The 23,136-nt window shown below is 45.5% G+C and overlaps 1 protein-coding gene across 1 annotated transcript in view; it reads left to right on the forward strand.

The window, feature by feature from the left end:
• LOC126263616 (zwei Ig domain protein zig-8-like) overlaps positions 1-23,136 on the forward strand; it is a gene marked incomplete at its 3' end in the record, with an annotated part of 499,015 nt that overhangs the window by 328,183 nt on the left and 147,696 nt on the right. Inside the window, exon 4 of the mRNA XM_049960703.1 lies at positions 6,368-6,538. Within this exon, the coding sequence (XP_049816660.1) occupies positions 6,368-6,538 (171 nt within the window). The remainder of the gene's footprint in view (positions 1-6,367; positions 6,539-23,136) is intronic.

The raw sequence follows: 23,136 nt of genomic DNA on the forward strand, positions 1-23,136 counted from the left end.
AACTACAGCCCTGAAAGCAATCATTTCCCAAATTTACTTCCAATTTGAAAGGTAATTTAATTACAAAAGGATGGGCTTCCAATGGGTTCCCCAATATCAGGTACATTGGGAAACATATTCATCAACCACATAGAAAACACTATCTTTGATACAGTCATGACAAAGAAAGGATACAAAATTGTTTACTGGTCATGTGGATGACATAATCTGCACAGTAGACAAACCAACAGAGAAAATTGATTAATTTCATGCGGACATAAACATTATACATAAAAATATTCAATTCGCTATGGAAAAAACACATAAAAGCAAATACATTTCTTGGATATGATAATAAAGAGAGACAACAATAAACACACTGGATTCATCAAAAAATGACGTTTTGCCATTCGTGCACCCAGGTTCGTCGTTGAGTACACCATCGCAGGCGCCCCTGTCTGTGATGCAGCGTCAAGGGTAACCGCAGCCATGGTCTCCGAGCTGATAGTCCATGCTACTGCAAACGCCGTCGAACTGTTCGTGCAGATGGTTGTTGTCTTGCAAACGTCCCCATTTGTTGACTCAGGGATCGAGACGTGGCTGCACGACCCGTTACAGCCATACGGATAAGATGCCTGTCATCTCGACTGCTAGTGATACGAGGCCGTTGGGATCGAGCACGGCGTTCCGTATTACCCTCCTTAACCCACCGATTCCATGTTCTGCTAACAGTCAATGGATCTCGACCAACGCGAGCAGCAATGTCGCAATACGATAAACCGCAATCGCGATAGGCTATAATCCGACCTTTATCAAAGTCGGAAACGTGATGGTACGCATTTCTCCTCCTTACATGAGGCATCACAACAACGTTTCACCAGGCAACGCTGGTCAACTGCTGTTTGTGTATGAGAATCGGTTGGAAACTTTCCTCATGTCAGCACGTTGTAGGTGTCGCCACCGGCGCCAACCTTGTGTGAATGCTCTGAAAAGCTGATCATTTGCATATCACAGCATCTTCTTCCTGTCTTCGCGTCTGTAGCACGTCATCTTCGTGATGTAGCAATTTTAATGGCCAGTAGTGTATATTTATCTAATTACTTAGGTAGTGCCTTACGCGAACTTCCCCGCAGATGGATCATCGACAGGTGGGAGAAGATACCCATTGACTGAGCTGACACGAATGTGTCCGATTATCAGTGGACTAACATACGACATGCGTGAAGATCTACCTGGATGATGAAGTGCAAGGAGAGTAGCGAAACACCCTTCTGCATCGTGTACGAAGCACAATTTTCATTTCCAACATATTACCTCGGTGTAGGAAAGTACCGAGATAGTTGTTTTGTTTACTTAGTGTACGATCCGGCGCTAGGTACATTTATTTTCGATGTGGTATAAAGGAAATACAAAATAACAAATATATTTTTAAAAAAGAAAAAAGAAAACAACAAAAAATTTAAAAAGAATTTGGTAGAGCATGTGCCCGCGAAAGGCAAAGGTCCCGAGTTAGTCTCGGTCCAGCAAACAATTTTAATCTTTGCGTATTTTGCACTGTTATAGAACAAATCTGTACATATTTTGGTAAGTAATACATACAATTTTTCGTTTCTTGATAGTTGTGTACAATGATCGAACTATTGCTCTTAATAAATATAACCTGTAAGTTAGATCAATGAGCGAGCCACCTGTGGTTCGTATTGTTACAGAGGAAAACTTAACTTATTTTGACAGGTGATAGAGACAATTTTAAGTGATAACTTATTGTGGTATTAGGCTCAAATTTTCAGTTGCGATCAGAGATCAAACTTTCCTGTATGTAGAACCTTCCCCAGGCAGTCGCCATGTATATCAAAGTCTTTACGAAGCTAATAGAATGTTTTTGGTGCTTTTTGAAAGTGATACAGCGAGTATTAAAAATGCTGAAAATGTTGATATATTTAAGTAGTTCATTATGGAAAACTAAACTTATGAAAAGCTAAACTTATTTACAGAGCTTTTCTACCATAGTTACAATCGATAAACGCTACTGCCTTCCTCATTAGTTCGTATTTCTATCAGCTGCGAAACATAACGTGTTTGTTTAATTATAATGGTTGATAGTATACCGAATAGACAAATATCTACGCATTTTGATATATAATGCAAACAACTTATAAAAGCTTTGTTCCTGTGGTACAAAGATCGAAACACAGTCACAATTTGGTGCCATGCTGGTTACATGGAACAAGATGGTGACTTTTGGGTACTTCTTGACTGGCTGTTTCATTTAAAACGCCGGTGAATTACTGGGCTGTTACTTGTTGAGAGGGAATGGTTAGGAGGAGGAAGAGAGTGGAGAGGAGCATGGCTTAGTGGTGGGAACGGGCTGGAGGCTGGGAAGAGAGGTTAAAATTGGGTGTTTGTGGTGTCAGACACCTAATAAGAATGCAAGATGGTTGCCAGCTGCAGCATTAACAAGTGGAGGTCGCCTGAAGTGCGTGTAGTTGAGTCTGCCCCTGGTCCTCCATGTGGGCAACCGAACGGTCAAAGTGTACATTGATCCAGAATGGCAGTTGTCTACCTACTCAACTCCCAGCTTTGGATGTTCTTGTCTCAAACAGAATGTTGGCACTCTGTGGCAGAGCGTTTACTGGAAACCTATACATACTGAAGCTGTATCTACATGCTACCAGCTATCACCGACTATGAGGTTACTTGCGCCCTGGGTGGAAGGACTAAGCCCTCTCTTCCCAGTAGAAGCTCCTCTTAGGCTGCGTCTTCCTCGCGCACTACCGCACAGTTTCCATATACGATGGTCGACACATGGATTTATCGTCTAGAAAATAATGAAAGCTCATCTGATCTTCATTTAGAAGTCTGAACGGTGAAGTTGCACATCTGATAATGTGTGTAGATGATGGCTGTACCGTGAGGACCAATATAATATTCGTTGCTAGTGAAAAAGATGCATTTTTGTTACTTTAAGATCACAGAACAGAGTTTCCTTCTACGATTTTCCTAATACATTCATGCTTATTTACATGCTACTCTAAATGTATGTAGTGGCAAAAATATACTGTAAATAATTCACATGCTAAAGAACGTCAGTCTATAAACATGTGTTCGATTTCGAATCCCAAGATCCCCACCCAGGAAACATTTACTTTATTAGGTGACTTGTTTAAGAAGTTAATTCAACTTGATCTTGATAAGACCTCTCACAGTTTAAATAGTTTTGTGTTGCTTTACAGGGAGTCGTCATTCTAGATCTACAGATAGTATTGGATTTTTACGTCACAAATTGCTCAATTGGCTGCAAGTGTTGGTTAAGAAAGAAATGAGGTATAATTTATTTTTTGGCTATTAGTGCTGTGACTAAGATCTCTGTCGGAGTGTATAACAATTTCTTATGAATACAGTGGTGCTCTTAAGTGATGTTTTAGAAGGTACTTAGCTAATTTGTATTTGTGAGAAAGTTATTATGGAGTAGTGTTAGCCGGCCGAAGTGGCCGCGCGGTTCTGGCGCTGCAGTCTGGAACCGCGAGACCGCTCCGGTCGCAGGTTCGAATCCTGCCTCGGGCATGGATGTGTGTGATGTCCTTAGGTTAGTTAGGTTTAACTAGTTCTGAGTTCTAGGGGACTAATGACCTCAGCGGTTGAGTCCCATAGTGCTCAGAGCCATTTGAACCATTTTTTTTGAGTAGTGTTGACATAATTCTCTTTCAATATTATCATTGCACCTGTATTGTTAAAATCAATAACAGGAAATACGAATAGCAGATTTTCCAACACACAACATTTATAATATTAATAATAATTATTATTATTATTAGTGCGTGACTGGTATCATGGCTTTAGTTTTCAGTGAATACATTTTCTAAGCGGTCCTGTCTCTTCATGCAGTATATACTAAATCGTTTCTTTGTGCATTCTTGTGTGTGTATACGGGCATGGGGGAGATTTCAAGTAGTCATTGCAAGCAATCCCCTGTTAATGTGTTTTTGTCACAGAAAGAATGACGTCTCGAAGTCTTTAAACCGATACTGAGAAACAAATGGGACTACATTAACTGAAAATTGATATTTGAATTTGAAAAATGAAGTAGTTTTCTGAGGCTGTTGTGCGAAAATCGAAAACGCGTGTGATGGAGTCGCTTACAGAGGAGTAGCAGCAAATGCAGGAAGGCGTCGAGAGGACCGGCGCTTGAAGCAGAGACTGAAAGTTGACCCTGAACCTATGCAAATGTGACGTACTCCCAGCAAAGGGACAGAAAGGCTAGTTTTTATTGTACGATTGTAAACTAACATGAGGTTCTGAATACAGACACTACGGGTCGCTGACGCAAGTTCAGAGATAGGAATATCGTCCAGAGAAATCGAAACATGTGATGTATTTCAAAATTGGCGAAAGAGACTGGAGAGTAAATGAGGGTTGTTTTAAATATTGTATAGTTACTCCATTGAAGAACAATCTTTATAAGCAGTCGCGTACATAAATTATCTAGGCTTATGCCTGTGGAGTGACTGAAAGTGCAACGACCACTTGGATGTAATCACAACTAAGCAGATGCTGTACTGAGATTCACTGGAAGATCCTTAGGAAGTGTGGTATATCTACAAAACAGGCTGCATGCAAAACAATTGTTTCGCCGATATCTGAATGTTGTTCGTCAAACTGAGGTCGATGTTAGATAGGACTGATAGACGAAATAGTGAAAATCTAAACAGTAGGGTGTTTCTTTCCTGGTTCATTAGTGTTGTTGTTGTGGTCTCGAGTCCGAAGGCAGAACTCGAACTTATCATATCCTTCACAAGTTCTCCATCTATGAATAAGTAATCGTAGAACCGTCACGAAGATACACAGGCAACTGAAGTGGCAGACGTTGCAATAGATGTACTCTGCATCACGGTTTGCTTTACTGTTGGAGTTCTTAGAGGGTTACGCTCCTAGAAGAGTCAAAAAATGCGCGGCGAAGAGCTAACGCGCTATGACCACCCTGCGTAACAACTTGTTTTTTCGTCTTTATTGTGAAATAAATCCGTGATTGTGGGTATCATGGATCCGACAGTTCGATGATAGGTTTTTGGAGGTATGTGGCATCAGATGTATACGCGTAGGTAACGGAATTCACATAGATAACTGGCCACTGATTTCCGTACTCGTTGATGGCGCCCGATAGCGACGCAGACGGAACTCATGTGGGTCGCTATCGATTGGCCGCCAAGAGGTCAAAGTGAGTTCAGTATAATGCTCCTCAATCCGCTGTAGCACGCTTCTGGCTCCGAGACGCAGGCAGAGAAAGATGACATCGCCGTTGGGGAAGAGGTGAAGCACGAAGGGTTGAAGATGGTTCGCAGCTCCCAGCGCGACTTCCACCACAGGTTCGATGCAAGCGCCGGAGAGTGTCTCCCATAGCACAACACTGCTACCATCAGGTTGTGTCCGTGGCGTACTGCACGCTTCCAGCCGCCGTTCACCTCGATGACGGCTTTTGTGGAGACGAGCAGCAACCTAGTGCAGGAAAAATGTGATTCACACAAAGAGTCGTCAGTTTCCATTGATCGAAGGTCGAATCCCGATGATCCTGTGCGCACTGCGGTCGTAGCCGGCGATGTCGTTGGGTCGACATGTGAACACGTATGGGCGGTCTCCTGTGGAGTTGCATGTTAAACAATGTACAATGAACGATGTGAACTGAAACACATGTGCGTGCACCAGCATTGTGCTCTTTCGGCAGAGACGCCATATATCATCATGTGTCCTACTTTACAGAGCGAACAAGCCTCCTAACCCGACGTTCTGTGAAGAGTTGTGGGCGTCCAATCACTTAGCGCCTAATGGTAGTTTCGCCGTCCTTCCTGTTTCCGTAGACCCTCACGACAGTAGCACGTGAACATTCCACCAGCTTCGCCGTTTTCGACTTACTCGTTCACAGGCTCTGCGTAATAACAATCTGCCTTTTGTCAAAGTCGCTTATCACAAAGGTCTTCCCCATTTGCAGCCCATATCTGCTCTAGGGTGATCCACCGCTCCGCTGACATACTTTCGTTTCCGCGTGATGCCACCAGCGATATCCAGAACCGCAGTGGGCAGTGGTCATAATGTTTTGGCTTATAAGTGCACTGCTTCCTCCTGCTTACAGCTCAAGAAAAGACCACGGAGGTGAAACTGCGTAAATACGAGTCTACGCACAGAATTCGTTCTTCTCGTGAAGCATTGGTGACTGTAAGAGGAAAAGGCGAAAGTGGCAGAGGTACTCAAAGAACCCCCCGCTTCGTACGGTGATGTAGCTTACGGAGTAGAAATGTAGATATAGATGAAACTGGTGACACTAGCTAACGGGGCAGTGACTCTGTGAGAGAACTTCTGCAGTGACAGTGAGCGGCCGGTGCGCGCCGTGTTGCAGAGGAGGACGGCGGCGGCGGACAGAACGCGAGCTCCGGGGCGGCGGCGCTGCTGGTGGCCGCGGCGCTCGACGACGGCCTGTCAGACCTGCGGGACCTCTTCTGGCCGCTCAACGACTCCTGGCTGCTCGACGGCTTCGACGACTTCGACCACGACCACTTTGAGAACGCCGGTCAGTACACGCACGCTACCTGCCGCAGGCGCTGTGCTCTCTCTACCAGAGGTACACACAGAGGTGCCGTTGTTTTTGTTGTGGTCTTCAGTCTGATGACTGGTTGGTTGCAGCTCTCCGTGCTACTCTAGCCCTTGCGGTCCTCTTCATCTCCGAATTATACTGCAACCTGCATCCCTCTAAATCTGCTTACTGTATTCATCTCTCGGTCTTCTTCTAAGATTTTTACCTCCTTCCCCCCCCCCCTCTCCCCATTGATGTCTCAGAACGTGTGCTATCAACGGACTCCTTCTCTTCGTCAAGTTGTGCCACAAATTTCTTGTCTCCCTGATTTCATTCAGTACTTTCTCATTAGTTACTATATCCACCCATCTAGTCTTCTTTCAGAAACTTGTACTCCCTTCTTGTCTGAACTATCTATCGTCTATGTATCACTTCCATACATCGATGCACTCCAGACAAATACCTTCAGAAACGACTTCCTGACGCTTAAATCTATGTGGCATGTTAACAAATTTCTCTTCTTCATAAATGCTTTCCTTGCCATTGCTAGTCGACTCTATACTTCGACAATCGTCAGTTATTTTGCAGCCAAAATAACGAAACTCATTTTCTACTTTAGGTGTCTGGTTTCATAATCTTATTTCCTATGCGTCACCTAATTTAATTCGACTACATTGCATTATCCTTGTTTTTCTTTTGTTGATGTTCATCTTATATCCTTCTTTCAAGAGAATGTCCATTCCGTTGACCTGCTCTTCCAACTCCTTTTCTGTCTCTGACAAAATTACAACGTCATCCGAAAACATCAAAGATTTTATTTCTTCTCTCTGGACTTCAGTTCCTACTCCAAATTTTTGTTTTGTTTCCTTTACTCTTGCTTGCTCAGTATACAGACTGCATAAGACTGGGGATAGGCTACAACCCTATCTCACCCCCTTCTCTACCACTGCTTCCCTTTCATGCCCCTCGAATCTCGTGACTGCCGTCTGGTTTCTGTGATTTCTCTAAATCGTTTCAGGCAACTGCCGGGATGGTTCCTTTGAAAGGGCACGGCCGATTTCCTTCCCAATCCTTCTATAATCCGACCTTGTGCTTCGTCTCTAATGACCTCGTTGTCGACGGGACGTTAAACACTAATCTCCTGCTCCTCCTCCGTCTGGTTTCTGTACAAATTGTGAATCGCCTTTCGCTCCCTGCATTTTACTCCTGCTGCCTTCATAATTTCAAATAGAGTACTCTAGTGTAGATTTTCAAAAGCTTTCTCTAACTATCAAACGCTACAAACGTCAGTTTGCTTGTCCTTAACCTATCCTGTAAGATAAGTCGTAAGTTCAGTATTGCCTCGCGTCTTCCCACATTTGTCCACAATCCGAACTGATCTCGCCCGAGGTCGGCTTCTACCAGTTTTTCTATTCTTTTGTTAAAAATTTGTGTTAGTATTTTGCAGCCATTATTTATTAAACTGGTATTTAGATAATTTTCACATCTGTCAGCAACTGCTTCCTTTGGAATTGGGATTATTACAACGTGCCTTATGGTTCTGTAATTGTTCTGGTCACTTGAGATTCTCTCTCACGTGAAACCACTTGTTGACATACAACCATTAATTCCCCCTCAATTTTCTAAAATAAATGTATCTAGTACGTAAGTAGCCTCTGTCACCTAGAAGTTCAGAGACAGAAAAATCAGAAATTATGTACAGCTCAATCATAACATACAGTGTACACCATTTTAAATTTTCCACTTATAATTCAGTCAACGAAGACCATAAAAGTTCGGATAATGGAAAAATTATGTGTAGTCGAAAAATTTTGTGGGGTGTTGGGAGGGAGTTGTGATAGCAACATCGTAAAAACCCCTACCGCTGAGGTGTTCAAATTTTCCCCCTTACTAATCGGTTAATAGCGTAATATGACCGTCATCCCTAATGCCTAATGAATGTGATTTTCGATGAGGATGTCGTCTCCGAAGAAATTTGAGCCATTACTGGAGAGAAGTGTAAAACAAGTAGTTAGAATAAAGAACATATTTACTCCTGTATTTTATAGTTATTTCGAGTTTACTCAGGTCAAAGAGTGCATAACAAAACTAATTGAAATAATAGAAAAATTAATTAACACATGCACAGCGACCGTAGCCTATAAGGAAGGACAAGCACATCGCAATCAGTCGCAATTCCATTAGACTTTTTTACTCTGTCATATCTAGATTTCCGCTTTACATAACCATCTTCGGTGTTAAAATACAAGGAAATTACAGCATCATAATTAATTCACTTTACACAGAGCAGTAGCTAAAATACTGTCTTATTCAACACCAGCTGTTCGTTCTGGTCAACATACCATTTGAGTTATAGTCCAACATACTCGCGGCAACACCTGTCAGCATGCGATCATACTGGTGTACATGCACAAGGGAACTAAGGCGATAGTTTACAGCAAGTACAGCAGGCTTAGTATACGTCACGTAGTTACAAATTTACTAACAGAGTTCCATTTCAATACAGTAGTTTAGAACCCTTTTCTCAATATCGAAAATCAACAAACATACACTCCTGGAAATGGAAAAAAGAACACATTGACACCGGTGTGTCAGACCCACCATACTTGCTCCGGACACTGCGAGAGGGCTGTACAAGCAATGATCACACGCACGGCACAGCGGACACACCAGGAACCACAGTGTTGGCCGTCGAATGGCGCTAGCTGCGCAGCATTTGTGCACCGCCGCCGTCAGTGTCAGCCAGTTTGCCGTGGCATACGGAGCTCCATCGCAGTCTTTAACACTGGTAGCATGCCGCGACAGCGTGGACGTGAACCGTATGTGCAGTTGACGGACTTGGAGCGAGGGCGTATAGTGGGCATGCGGGAGGCCGGGTGGACGTACCGCCGAATTGCTCAACACGTGGGGCGTGAGGTCTCCACAGTACATCGATGTTGTCGCCAGTGGTCGGCGGAAGGTGCACGTGCCCGTCGACCTGGGACCGGACCGCAGCGACGCACGGATGCACGCCAAGACCGTAGGATCCTACGCAGTGCCGTAGGGGACCGCACCGCCACTTCCCAGCAAATTAGGGACACTGTTGCTCCTGGGGTATCGGCGAGGACCATTCGCAACCGTCTCCATGAAGCTGGGCTACGGTCCCGCACACCGTTAGGCCGTCTTCCGCTCACGCCCCAACATCGTGCAGCCCGCCTCCAGTGGTGTCGCGACAGGCGTGAATGGAGGGACGAATGGAGACGTGTCGTCTTCAGCGATGAGAGTCGCTTCTGCCTTGGTGCCAATGATGGTCGTATGCGTGTTTGGCGCCGTGCAGGTGAGCGCCACAATCAGGACTGCATACGACCGAGGCACACAGGGCCAACTCCCGGCATCATGGTGTGGAGAGCGATCTCCTACACTGGCCGTACACCACTGGTGATCGTCGAGAGGACACTGAATAGTGCACGGTACATCCAAACCGTCATCGAACCCATCGTTCTACCATTCCTAGACCGGCAAGGGAACTTGCTGTTCCAACAGGACAATGCACGTCCGCATGTATCCCGTGCCACCCAACGTGCTCTAGAAGGTGTAAGTCAACTACCCTGGCCAGCAAGATCTCCGGATCTGTCCCCCATTGAGCATGTTTGGGACTGGATGAAGCGTCGTCTCACGCGGTCTGCACGTCCAGCACGAACGCTGGTCCAACTGAGGCGCCAGGTGGAAATGGCATGGCAAGCCGTTCCACAGGACTACATCCAGCATCTCTACGATCGTCTCCATGGGAGAACAGCAGCCTGCATTGCTGCGAAAGGTGGATATACACTGTACTAGTGCCGACATTGTGCATGCTCTGTTGCCTGTGTCTATGTGCCTGTGGTTCTGTCAGTGTGATCATGTGATGTATCTGACCCCAGGAATGTGTCAATAAAGTTTCCCCTTCCTGGGACAATGAATTCACGGTGTTCTTATTTCAATTTCCAGGAGTGTATTTGCATATCACTCTGAAATATTCAAGAAACACCAACTAACTTACAATGTCCTTGCTCATCATACCTTAGTGGTGCAGCGATCCACCAAAATCTGTGCTAAGTGTCGTTAACAGGTTCACACAACTGTCGTACACAAAATTGTTACATTACTTCAGAAGTAAAAAACAAAGAATTAAAAATATTTAGTTGAAGATCGTCTGGCCCCCTGGTTCATAGTGTACGCACGGTTACCTCTCTGAGGTCGGGTGTCAAATTGTTGCGCAAGACTGACGAAGGCAGGTCGGTGCACCTCGTGCATGTCACCGGGACACGCTGCCGTCTGGGGCCACCTGACATCCAACTGCTCAGCGAACAGTGAGCGGGCGCCCGTCTTGGCGGCTCTTCGACAATGTCCTGTTACGAGGCTAGAGAGGTCACGACCCAGGAGGGATATACTACGGGAATTTCAGCCCACCCTTCAAAAAGACATCACCTGGCTTCGCAGTACGTGAGAAAATGACTTATTATTGGTAGTGGATCATTTTGTCTTCCATTTTGTTGGTATTATCCAGTGCTATATATATATATATATATATATTACCAACAAAAAAGTAAATCACTGTTGTATTTTGAGTCTTAACGGCTGGGTGTAATGGCAGCTTCTTTGATCGTCTTCTTATAAACAACGTAACGCAATTGGATATACACCATAGTTTATGTATGTAATTTTACATAATGCACCTGCTTAAATCAGCCTTGTTATGTTGATGTTCATTATTTTAGTATGATTAACTGATCTTAAGGTCTTTCGTATTTCGTTTACATTAAATATTTAGCGTGTCGCTTAACGACTATGATATGTTTTGTGGCGGCGTTCGTAGCGACAAACAATTCGCTGTAGAAACGGCTTACGAAGTCACCGCCACACTTTTAATAGCGGACCGACCGGTCCGCTGGAACAGTGAACAGAAAGATGAAAACCCAAACACTCTGATTAAATAAAGTCGGTACTTATCTTTATTAACGAAGATACAGAAACACAGTAGTGAACTCCGTGTCTACAGAAATCTGTCTAGTTCGAGTCGGAGCGGCTAGGTCAGCGTCGGCTGACGACAAACAACAAATCTGCTGCGATGAACACACAACTGACTAGCAAGTACACAATTCGGTGGCGAGTATACAACTGAGCGGCGAATACAGAACTGTCCTAGCGCTCGCGACTCCAGCGCTTAAGAAACCAGAAGCCAGCGGTGGCGCGCGCAGACTTGCGGCGATTTCCTGTCTCGCTGGCGCTGCTTATGCGGACGGCGTCCGGACTTTGATGCTGCCAACCTTTTGGCAGCGGTCTCGGGCGGCATTACTGGCTAGGATATAACACTCCTCCCCCCCAAATCGCCGCACCGTCGTTGAATAATGACGTGGCGAGCGTCGACGGCGGGGGAGGGGTCTGGCTGCAGGCGTAGCAGAAGAGACCGGGGCGGAGACTGTTGTCGGTGGCAATCCCCGGTCCGCACCCCAGCATTGGCTGCGCGGGGCCTCGGGAAACACCGACTGAAAACCGAGGTCAGGGTGCACGCCTGTGACCACGGGCGCAGCTTCTGCTACTGGACGCGACGGGGCGTCGGGACCCACGAAGAGAGGCAGCGTCTCCTGACGCTGCGTCGACGGGTGCTGAGTGGGCGCCGGACAAGGCGCTGCGGTGTCAGACTCCTTGGGGGTGCCCAAGGAAAGCGGCTGCAGGACAGGCTGTACAGCCACCGCTTGGGAAGGCGGCCCGGCTGAGGGGTCGACGTCCATCAGCTCCGAAGGCGGTGGCGACTGAAGAGGGACCGCAGGCGCCGGAGCGACCACCCGGGGCGTTCCCGGATGAAGCTGCGCGGGAGGCATCAACGGGACGGGCTGTCGGCGTGGTAGCGGCGACGGCTGCTGCTGCTGCCCTGGGGGCGGCAGCGAAGTCGGAAGGCGCGGCTGGAACCCGCCGCGGACCAAATCTGTGGACAAAGAACGAGCGGCAGAATCCGGGCGGCCAGCGCGGCGCAACTGGTTCTGATGCCTCCTGTGCACCCCAGTAGCACCTTGAACAGTATAAAAACCGCGACCCTGGACACTTATCGCGGTACCACGTTCCCAACGACGGCGACCGTGATAAACTCTGAAAAAAACGGCGTCGTTGCGCTGAAAACGCGTGCGATGCTCAGAAGCGGCGGGTCGATCCGGGGGGTGCAACAACCGTAGTAGGGTGCGATGACGACGGCCGTGGAGAAGCTCCGCAGGCGAAGGGCCGTCGCGTGGCGTGGTCCGGTACGACGACATAAACGTGATGAGGGCCTGCTGACGAGAGTGCGTAGCACGAAGGCGGTCCATATGATCCTTGAATGTGCGTACAAAACGTTCCGCTGCACCATTCGATTGAGGGTGGAACGGCGGAGTAAGAACATGGCGAATGCCATTGGCAGAACAAAAACTTTCAAATTCAGCAGAGGTACATTGTGGACCATTGTCAGACACTAAAACTTCTGGAAGACCCTCAATACAAAAAATTGAAGTCAACGCCGGTATAGTTTGTGCAGACGTTGTAGACTGCATGGGCACAACAAACGGAAAATTACTAAATGCATCTATCACGATGAGCCAACGAGAATTCCAATATGGACCAGCGAAATCAATATGTACTCGCTGCCAGGGACCGGCAGGGCGTGCCCACTCAAAATAGCGTTGAGGCGGAGCAGCTTGGTGTTCGGCACACGTCGAACAATCTGTAGACATCTGCGTAATCTGCTTATCAATGCCGATCCATGTACAATGACGGCGGGCAAGCTGCTTGGTGCGGACCACTCCCCAATGACCGTGATGCAACAAGTCGAGGACCTTGGATTGGAGCACTTGAGGAACCACTACACGAAGCTGGTCATTCTCGCTGCGTAACAGCAAAACTCCGTGCGAAACAGACAACAGATGACGTTGCGGATAATAGCGACGAACCACAGGATCCGATATGTCCTTTGCCTTGGACGGCCAACCACGTTGAACAAAACGTAATAGTAAACTCAGATGAGGATCCGTAGCTGTCTCACGTGCCACCTGACGATAATCAATCGGAAAATCCCGGAGGGATTGATGCTCATCGGCGTCAATCTGATGGCAAGAGTCGTCAGAGGAATCGAAGACATCATCCGCAGCAATCGGCAATCTAGAAAGCGCGGTAGCGTTTGCATGCTGAGCTGTAGGGCGATACAGTATCTCATACTGGTATTGTGATAACAAAAGAGCCCAATGTTGTAGTCTCTGAGCTGTCCGCTGAGGAACTGGTTTAGACGGATGAAACAGTGACGTCAGGGGCTTGTGATCTGTTACTAAATAGAATGGTCTACCATAGAGGTAGTGATGGAATTTTGTGACACCGAACACAACAGCCAACGCTTCCTTGTCCAATTGGCTATAATTACACTGAGCTTTGTTTAGCAATTTAGATGCGAACGCAATAGGACGTTCGGTGTTACCGACTCGGTGAGACAACACAGCACCGAGGCCGAAAGAAGAGGCATCACAAGCTAACACCAGAGGCTTGTTAGGGTCGTAATGGACCAGACAACGATCATTCAATAAAGCCTCTTTAAGCTGCTGAAAGGCTGATTGGCAATCAGCTGACCACACAAACGGAACATTCTTACGGCGGAGACGATGCAACGGTGCAGCAATCTGTGATGCATTAGGTATAAACCTAATATAATATGTCAATTTGCCAAGAACTGCTTGCAATTCATGCAGATTGCGAGGGGCGGGCAAATCACGAATAGCTGCTAAATGTGACTGGGGGGGATGAATGCCTTGAGCATTAATAACATGTCCCATATACTCCATCTCCGTAAGGAAAAATGAACATTTATCGATGTTGCAACGTAGGCCTGCCTGAGACAACACTGTAAACAAACACTCCAAATTACGGAAATGTTCAGCAGGCGTCCGACCGGATACAACAATATCGTCTAAATAGTTGCAACACGATGGCACATTAGCCAGAAGTTGTGACAAAAAACGCTGAAAAACAGCTGGAGCTGACGCACAACCAAAAGGCAAACGCAGAAAACGGAACAACCCCAACGACGTGTTTATGACAAAATACTGTTGTGATTGCTCGTCGAGGGGCAATTGCAAATATGCTTCACGGAGATCAATTTCGGAAAAGAAACGAGCTTCCCCTAACTTATCCATCAGCTCGTCCGGTCTAGGCAAAGGAAAAGAATCAATGACAGTCTGAGGATTAACTGTCGACTTAAAATCAGCACACAAACGTAACTTGCCAGACGGTTTCTTTATAATAACTAAGGGAGAAGCCCACTGGCTCGCTGAAACGGGTTGAATAACACCGTTGTTTTGCCAACGACGAAGTTCATCTGCTACAGGTGCCCGGAGGGCGTGAGGCACTGGACGAGCACGAAAAAATCGAGGCTGAGCATTATCTTTTAACGTAATATGAGCGGCAAAGTTCGCAGCACAACCTAGTTCATCTTTAAATATGTCACTGTATTGTTTACACAAATCGGTTATGCTGTCTTGAGGAACAACAACAGAATTAATTTGCAACACATTGTCTTGGATAGACAGGCCAAACAAGTCAAAACAGTCTAATCCGAAAATGTTTACACTGTCTGTAGCGCGGAGCACTGTGAATGAAACTGTTTTTGTATTGCCACGGAATGTGGCTGGCACGCTACATACACCTAACACAGGAATTTGTTCTCCACTATAAGTAGCCAAAGAATGTTTTGCCGCTGAAAGTTTAGGGCGGCCGATAGCCGCATACGTAGCACTATTTATGAGAGTCACAGACGCACCTGCCGGCCGCGGTGGTCTACCGGTTCTAGGCGCTCAGTCAGGAACCGCGCGACTGCTACGGTCGCAGGTTCGAATCCTGCCTCGGGCATGGATGTGTGTGATGTCCTTAGGTTAGTTAGGTTTAAGTAGTTCTAAGTTCTAGGGGACTTATGACCACAGATGTTGAGTCCCATAGTGCTCAGAGCCATTTGAACAGACGCACCAGTGTCTAATTGAAAATTGAAGGTCTTATCCTGGATGCGTAGCTTCACAAATAGTTTATTACACTGTCTCTGGATCGGTGCAGCGGAGGCGGAAGACACAAAATCAGCGCGGTTAGCGCGTGTTCGCTGCTTACGACAACTCGTGGGTTGGGCGGGTGGAACAACAACTCCCGCTTCACTTGCAGTCTGTACATTACTTTTTACAGCGTTTGAATTACGCTTGGGTCGCATAGCAGAGGGCTGGGTGGGTGGCTTATTGCGAACAAGTTTATTACCCACACGAACCGTGGAAGAGTCTTTAAACGCGACCTTCTGGGCGGGCTGGCTTTGAAGAACATGAATATCCATGGGCTGGGTAGCACTAGAATTGTTCTTGCGTTTACGCAAACAAACAGTCTGGATGTGTCCTTTCCTTTGACAAAAGTGACAAACCGCGTTTCTTAACGGGCAACGTGCACGAGGATGAGCAAGAACACACTTAGGGCAAGACTTAACTCTATCATTTTGCACACGCGGCTGACGAATGTGTTTAACATGACGCGGCCGGCTAGTGTTTACAGTCTGACTCTGCCGGTGGGGCCGCGGGCGTGACATAACTTGCTTAGCACAGGCAATTTGAGAAATACATGGCTGATCTAACTCACACTCAGCATAGTCAAAAATATCTTGGGCTGCAATAATGTTCATCACAGTCTCTAATTACGGGTCAGGCAACTTTAAGATAGCAGCACGAATACGAGAATCTGCAATGTTTTGAGTAATAGCGTCTCGTAACATGACATCACTGTAGGAAGCTCCACACACACAATTAAATCGGCACTGACGGGTGAGGCCCCGTAAATCTGTTAACCACTGTTTATTAGATTGATGTGGCAGTTTCTTTAATCTGAAGAACTTGAATCTGGCTGCTGCCACATGAACTCGCGACTCGAAATACTCAGCAAGCTTGTTAACAACAACGTCATAGTCTAAAGCTTCTGGCTTGGATTCCGGGAACAACTTACAAAGTAGTCTATAGACTTCCACGCCTGCAGTGGAAATTAAATAAAGCTGCCGCTCAGTACCCGTGATTTTGTAGACTGTCATGTGCGCCTGCAACTGCGCGAAATATTCTCGCCATTCTTCTCTTGATGCATCAAAAGCACGGAAAGGCGGTGCTGCCTGTGCTTGTTCCTTTTGTGTTGGAGGATTAGCCGCTTGTTTGGCGATTGCTTCCACCAGACTTTGTATTTGCTGACTCTGTAACAAGATCAACTGTTGTAATTCGGCAGACATAGTGAACACAAATTAAACCAGCCCCCAAAATTTTATCGCTATAATTAGTATAACCAGAAACAAGTTGAACCAGCCCTGCACACGAGTTCGGAAGCCCTCGTCGCCAGTTTTGTGGCGGCGTTCGTAGCGACAAACAATTCGCTGTAGAAACGGCTTACGAAGTCACCGCCACACTTTTAATAGCGGGCCGACCGGTCCGCTGGAACAGTGAACAGAAAGATGAAAACCCAAACACTCTGATTAAATAAAGTCGGTACTTATCTTTATTAACGAACATACAGAAACACAGTAGTGAACTCCGTGTCTACAGAAATCTGTCTAGTTCGAGTCGGAGCGGCTAGGTCAGCGTCGGCTGACGACAAACAACAAATCTGCTGCGATGAACACACAACTGACTAGCAAGTACACAATTCGGTGGCGAGGATACAACTGAGCGGCGAATACAGAACTGTCCTAGCGCTCGCGACTCCAGCGCTTAAGAAGCCAGAAGCCAGCGGTGGCGCGCGCAGACTTGCGGCGATTTCCTGTCTCGCTGGCACTGCTTATGCGGACGGCGTCCGGACTTTGATGCTGCCAACCTTTTGGCAGCGGTCTCGGGTGGCATTACTGGCTAGGATATAACAATATGAGTGACAACGCTAGATTTTAGCCTTTGGTGGATTTCACAGTGATATGTAACTTTGTTTTAAGAAGAAGATCTTCTTAATTTTTTATTTCTGAAGTTTTGTAACAGTTTTGGGTGAGGCAATTGTATTAACCTCTTACGGATACCTCGCATAGGTTTTTCTTGATCATTTAACCACTAAGATATGAGCAAACACGTTGTAAGTTGGCATATGTTAAGTATTTAAAGTGAAATGCAAGTAAGTTTGCTGATTTTAGATATTAAAAAAAGGGTTTTAAATTATTCAATTGAAATGAAACTCCGTTAGTTAATCTGTAGCGTTACTTGCATTACATGTAATCTGAGGTTGCTGTAATTGCTGTAAACTACCGTCTCAGCCTCCTTGTGCCCACACGCCAGTAACATCCCATGCTGACAGCTGACACCTACTAACCGCGAGTTTGTTGGATTGTAACTCAAATGGTAAGTTGACTAGAATAGGTAGTTTCTGTCGGATAACATGGTGTTTTACTTCTCGTTCTATGTAAAGTAAATTGATTATGATTCTGTAATTTACTTGTGTTTTAGCACTGAAAATGGCTATTTATAGCCGAAATCTAGATGTGACGGGGTAATAAAATTTAATGGCATTGCGAGTGAGTGCTGTCTGTGTGCCTGTCGTTCTAATTAATACGGTCGCCAGCCCAGTGCATGCTGCCTGTTCATTATGTGATCGATAACGCGGACGACAATTAATACGTAACCGTTTGGGTCTTCGTGAGGCAACAGAAGGTTGACACGTCTTTATGACAACACGATACGTTACGAAATAGCAATGAGTAAATAAAGTTTTATTTCCTTGATACTCATGTATGTTAATTTGAGAAGGTTTCCTGGAGGTGACTTATTTGTTACGACAATAATATACGTAACCTCAGATTAATGTTTACTAAAGTGCGCTAGATTCCTGGACGTGGTAAGCTGCGGACGTGGGGTATGTAATTACTATGAAAAAGTATGGAATGAAATAAGTGACTGTTGGTTCTCAACGGACTGACAGAATGGATGGCTGCTGTTGGTTAAGACGGTGTTTTAGTTATCGTTTTGTGTAAAGCAAATTAATTCTGATTCTGTAATTTAGCACTGAAGATAGCTATTCGTAGCCAAAATCTATATGTGAAAGACTAGTAAAATGTAATGGGATTGCGAACCAAGACAGAGCACTACAGCATTATTACGATGCACACAGATACGAAATACGTGAACTTAATTTATACTTTTCGTTGATTTGCAGTTGTCAGAATTACTTAAAATTCAAGTTACTTCAATTTACGTTAACTTGACTCGTTTATCAAGAATGAACTTTACGTTGTCTTCACTCAGTCACCAAGAATGAACTTGGCGCTAAATATTATTGAACAAAACTGGTAACTTACTGAGGCGTCATAATTAATTACTTTCAAATATGTTTTATCAAACAAAAAGAACTGGCAATGATATTCTTTTAATAATTTTCTTTTAACTATCAAACCAACGACACCCAGATATTCAATAACTGGAAAGGATTGGGACCCTAAGTAGGTTAATGACAACACCAGGTCCCTACTTACAATGCTTATTATTAGAATAAAATTCACTCAGAATGTCACTGGGTGACGCCTCACGAAGTTTCTAACGTGAACGAAAATAAAACAGTTTTACAGTTTGCTCCGACTGCTCCGTGCTTGACTCGCAGTGACCAGTTATGGGGCAGGACCGCGATGTTACTGGAGCCCCTCCCTCACACCTGCCACTAGTGACAGCTGCGCCTCACACAGGCGCGACAGCGTACCACACTTGTGTGGGGTCACCCTGACCTCTCAGCCTGCAGCGTGCTCTGCTCTGACGTCACACTCACGCCCAGGGAGAGCGCTTCTGTACATAAATCTTTACCTTCTGCCAGCGATATTGCTTTCCCTAACTTTCCCTACCGGCATCAACCCAGCATAAATAAATCATAATAACAATTAATTTATACAGCTGACAGCACGTATCACAGTTCTATTTAATACATAGTACCTCAAGTCTTACAAAATAAAACAAGTACATCATATTTACAATAAATATAAATGGCAAAAATGTCCGGTTTCGCGTCTGCATTATAGTGGCACAGTGTGAGCGTGGGTGTGTTGGTGGGCACTTCCAAACGTCACATTTTCATGTGGTTCTTGAAAAACTCGGAGAACCTGGCTTGCAGCGAGAAATTTATCAGGTGTGAAATAAAAACATTCACTTTCCTACAAAATCTGTCCTATTCATTTTTCTCTATGGCTAATAGTTTCCGCTTTGCAGAGGATGGAAAATGCAATTATTGGAAATTGTGTTTTGGTGGTGTAAAAGCAATTATTGCTGTCAAACGGAGAGGGTTAAGAACAAATATGAAACGTGTCTACCACATCTTGGTACAGTACAAACTTATTAATGGGTAAACTGTGTTCTTGGGGTGTGACGGGCTGCACGGATGGGGGTGGGCGGAGGCTAGACGCGTGGGGGGAGCCAGGGCCAGGACTGCGGCCACGCAGGCTCCCTCCTCGTACGTCTGCAAACTGAGGGGCGGGCAAGTGAGTCGCAAGGTGTTTTCCTAAGTAATTCCGATACTTACGCAAGACGTATTATTAATCACTGGTGACGCAGTACGCAGATATGCGCGTGAGGTGTTTTCTTTTCCACAATGTGAATTAACACTATATGGAATACGGTTTACTAATAATACTCACACAACAAACGCATATTAATAAAATCCACACAAATCTCTGCACACTGTCCTACAATGCTAGAGAAGAAACTACTGTAATTCTTAGTCATCCTGCACAGCAGCTTTAGTGTTCTTCCAGGAAAGACATCTTCCCTCATCACGAACGCTGCTCCATTTTGGGTTTGCAGACAGACTACAGGCGACCAGGATTTCCTGTCCACTTCTCTTCTGCGAGCAGAGAAAATAACTGTACTGACCTCGTGTTTATGTCTTTTTTTTCCTTTACTGCAGTTTTTAACTCAGTTGCTGGGTAAGACAGCTCAACAGCTGGAGCTGTCAGTTGTCTAGCACAGTGAAGGGCTTGCCCCGAGTGTGACAGGCTCTCGGTTGGTATTTGACGCTGTCCCCATTATCAGTAAATGGAATGCTTTTCACAGCATGAGGGTATCAAATGCAGCAACCCAGTTTCACCTCTCCCGACATATTAAGAGATTAAGATGCGTAGATTCTCTCCCTTTGCAACAGTAATAGGTTACCTAAGGCGTTATGGACCTTCAGATATTTCAACCTAAGTCGATCAATGCATTACAGCAAATTACTGTTCTATACTTGACCATAAGCAGTCCCGTTCCATCAGATGTAATCACGCTCACCGTACAAGATGTGCCTCCACTCAGTGCTGCCCGCTCTACAAGCCCCACACGCTTCTCAATGGAATGGATTTGTGTAGTCTACCAGCAACACAACTAATGCTTATTACAAGTCTGGTAGCTTTCTGTTCATCCTTTAACTCACAAACAGGTGACTACAACATGGTTAGGCTGCACAACAGCAAGTGCCACCTTTACCTCCCCAGTCCCCTTACCACCAACACTGTGCAGCCTACTTACAAAAATGTTCAAATGTGTGTGAAATCTTAAGGGACTTAACTGCTAAGGTCATCAGTCCCTAAGCTTACACACTACTTAACCTAAATTATCCTAAGGACAAACACACACACCCGTGCCCGAGGGAGGACTCGAACCTCCGCCGGGACCAGCCGCACAGTCCATTACTGCAGCGCCTTAGACCGCTCGGCTAATCCCGCGCGGCAGCCTACGTACAACATCACGCAAATGAAACATGTGGTTTTAACAGCGTAGTAAAAAATTTGGCTAACGAGTAGGTGGGCAAACCAATGGCACTTAGTATCGGTCTTAACGGCATATTTTCTTTATGAATTTTGGGCAATCCTTAAAGTCTCGGTGGTAGCGCAACCTATAAATGTTAACGGGACTTGGAAAGCACAGACTGTAAGTTAATGTCTCGCCATATTACTATCAGTAATAAACTGTGTAGCGGTGACTGGGATAAAATTGATAGACTACTGCATGATACCATGGGGAAGCGTATGTTGACAACGTATAGTAAACAGAAGTAGAAGATTGATAATTTGCTACCTAATCAGACTGTTGGACATTTAGACGTTTCCCGGATCGTTATCAATTTATCCAAACGTTCGTTATCTGACGATGAGACATCTGTGCTAGCTAAGGGAGGAAATGTTGCTGTTAGTCCACGTTTTGTGCCCACGGAAGAAATTGTAGCCAGTGCAGAAGCACGAATTCTCAGTGTGGATTCTGTAACAGCTGAAGAAATCCATATAGGATCAGTGAGAATATTAGCCAATGCAAAACCGCCGAAGAGTAATATAACTGTGGGTGAGAGAAAAGCTTTAAAACTCCTGAATGACGACGATAGTATTTTGATTCTCCCAGCTGACAAAGGAAGCGCAACGGTGGTTATGGATATGGCCGACTATCAGAGTAAAATTACTGATCTACTCGATACGCAAGCATGTAGGAAGCTGAATAAGGACCCTACTAACAACCTTCCTAGAACTGTGTCGCGGTTAATAAAAAGTCTTCCACTGAAGAGAGTGTACAGAAAGGTCTCTGCAATTGGGTTCCACTACCACCGAGGCTTTATGGATTGCCCAAAATTCATAAAGAAAATGTGCAGTTAAGACCGATAAAAAGTACCACTGGTTCGCCCACCTACTCGTTAGCCAAGTTCTTGACTACGCTGTTAAAACCATATGCGGGCCGTTCGGGCTCTTATATAAAGAATTCGACTCATTTCATCATCAGATTGAATGGCATAGTGGTCCAGCTGGAGGACATATTGGTCAGCTTCGATGTGGTATCGCTGTTTACCATGGTCCCACTTAATGATGTAGTGGAACAGCTGGATCGAATTTTTCCTGACGATATTTCAGAACTGTTTAAGTGTTGTTTGAAGACCACATACTTCAAGTGGAATGAACAGTTTTATGAACAAGCGGATGGCATGGCTTTGGGAAGCCCCATAAGTCCCGTAATTGCAAACTTCTTTATGGAGAAATTCCAAGAACAGGCCTTAGGTACTGCCAGCAGAAAACCAAATGTATGGTTCCGATAGGTGGATGATACGTTTGTGCTGTGTAGACATGGCAGGGAGGAGCTAAGCCGGTTCCACAAACATCTGAAGAGTATAAACTCGAGAATTCAGTTTACACTGGAGGAGGTGGTAGACAGCAAATCACATTTCCTCGATGTGCTTGTTTTTAGAAACGAAAAGTGGTAGTTTGGGCCACTCAGTGTACCGGAAACCCACGCACAGGGACCGTTATTTGCACCTGGATTCGAACCACCGCCCACAACAGAAGCGGGGTGTTATCAAGACGTTAGCGGACAGAGCTAGAAATACACTCCTGGAAATTGAAATAAGAACACCGTGAATTCATTGTCGCAGGAAGGGGAAACTTTATTGACACATTCCTGGGGTCAGATACATCACATGATCACACTGACAGAACCACAGTCACATAGACACAGGCAACAGAGCATGCACAATGTCGGCACTAGTACAGTGTATATCCACCTTTCGCAGCAATGCAGGCTGCTATTCTCCCATAGAGACGATCGTAGAGATGCTGGATGTAGTCCTGTGGAACGGCTTGCCATGCCATT

This window comes from Schistocerca nitens, chromosome 6 (assembly GCF_023898315.1).
Source record: "Schistocerca nitens isolate TAMUIC-IGC-003100 chromosome 6, iqSchNite1.1, whole genome shotgun sequence".
Taxonomy (NCBI): domain Eukaryota; kingdom Metazoa; phylum Arthropoda; class Insecta; order Orthoptera; family Acrididae; genus Schistocerca; species Schistocerca nitens.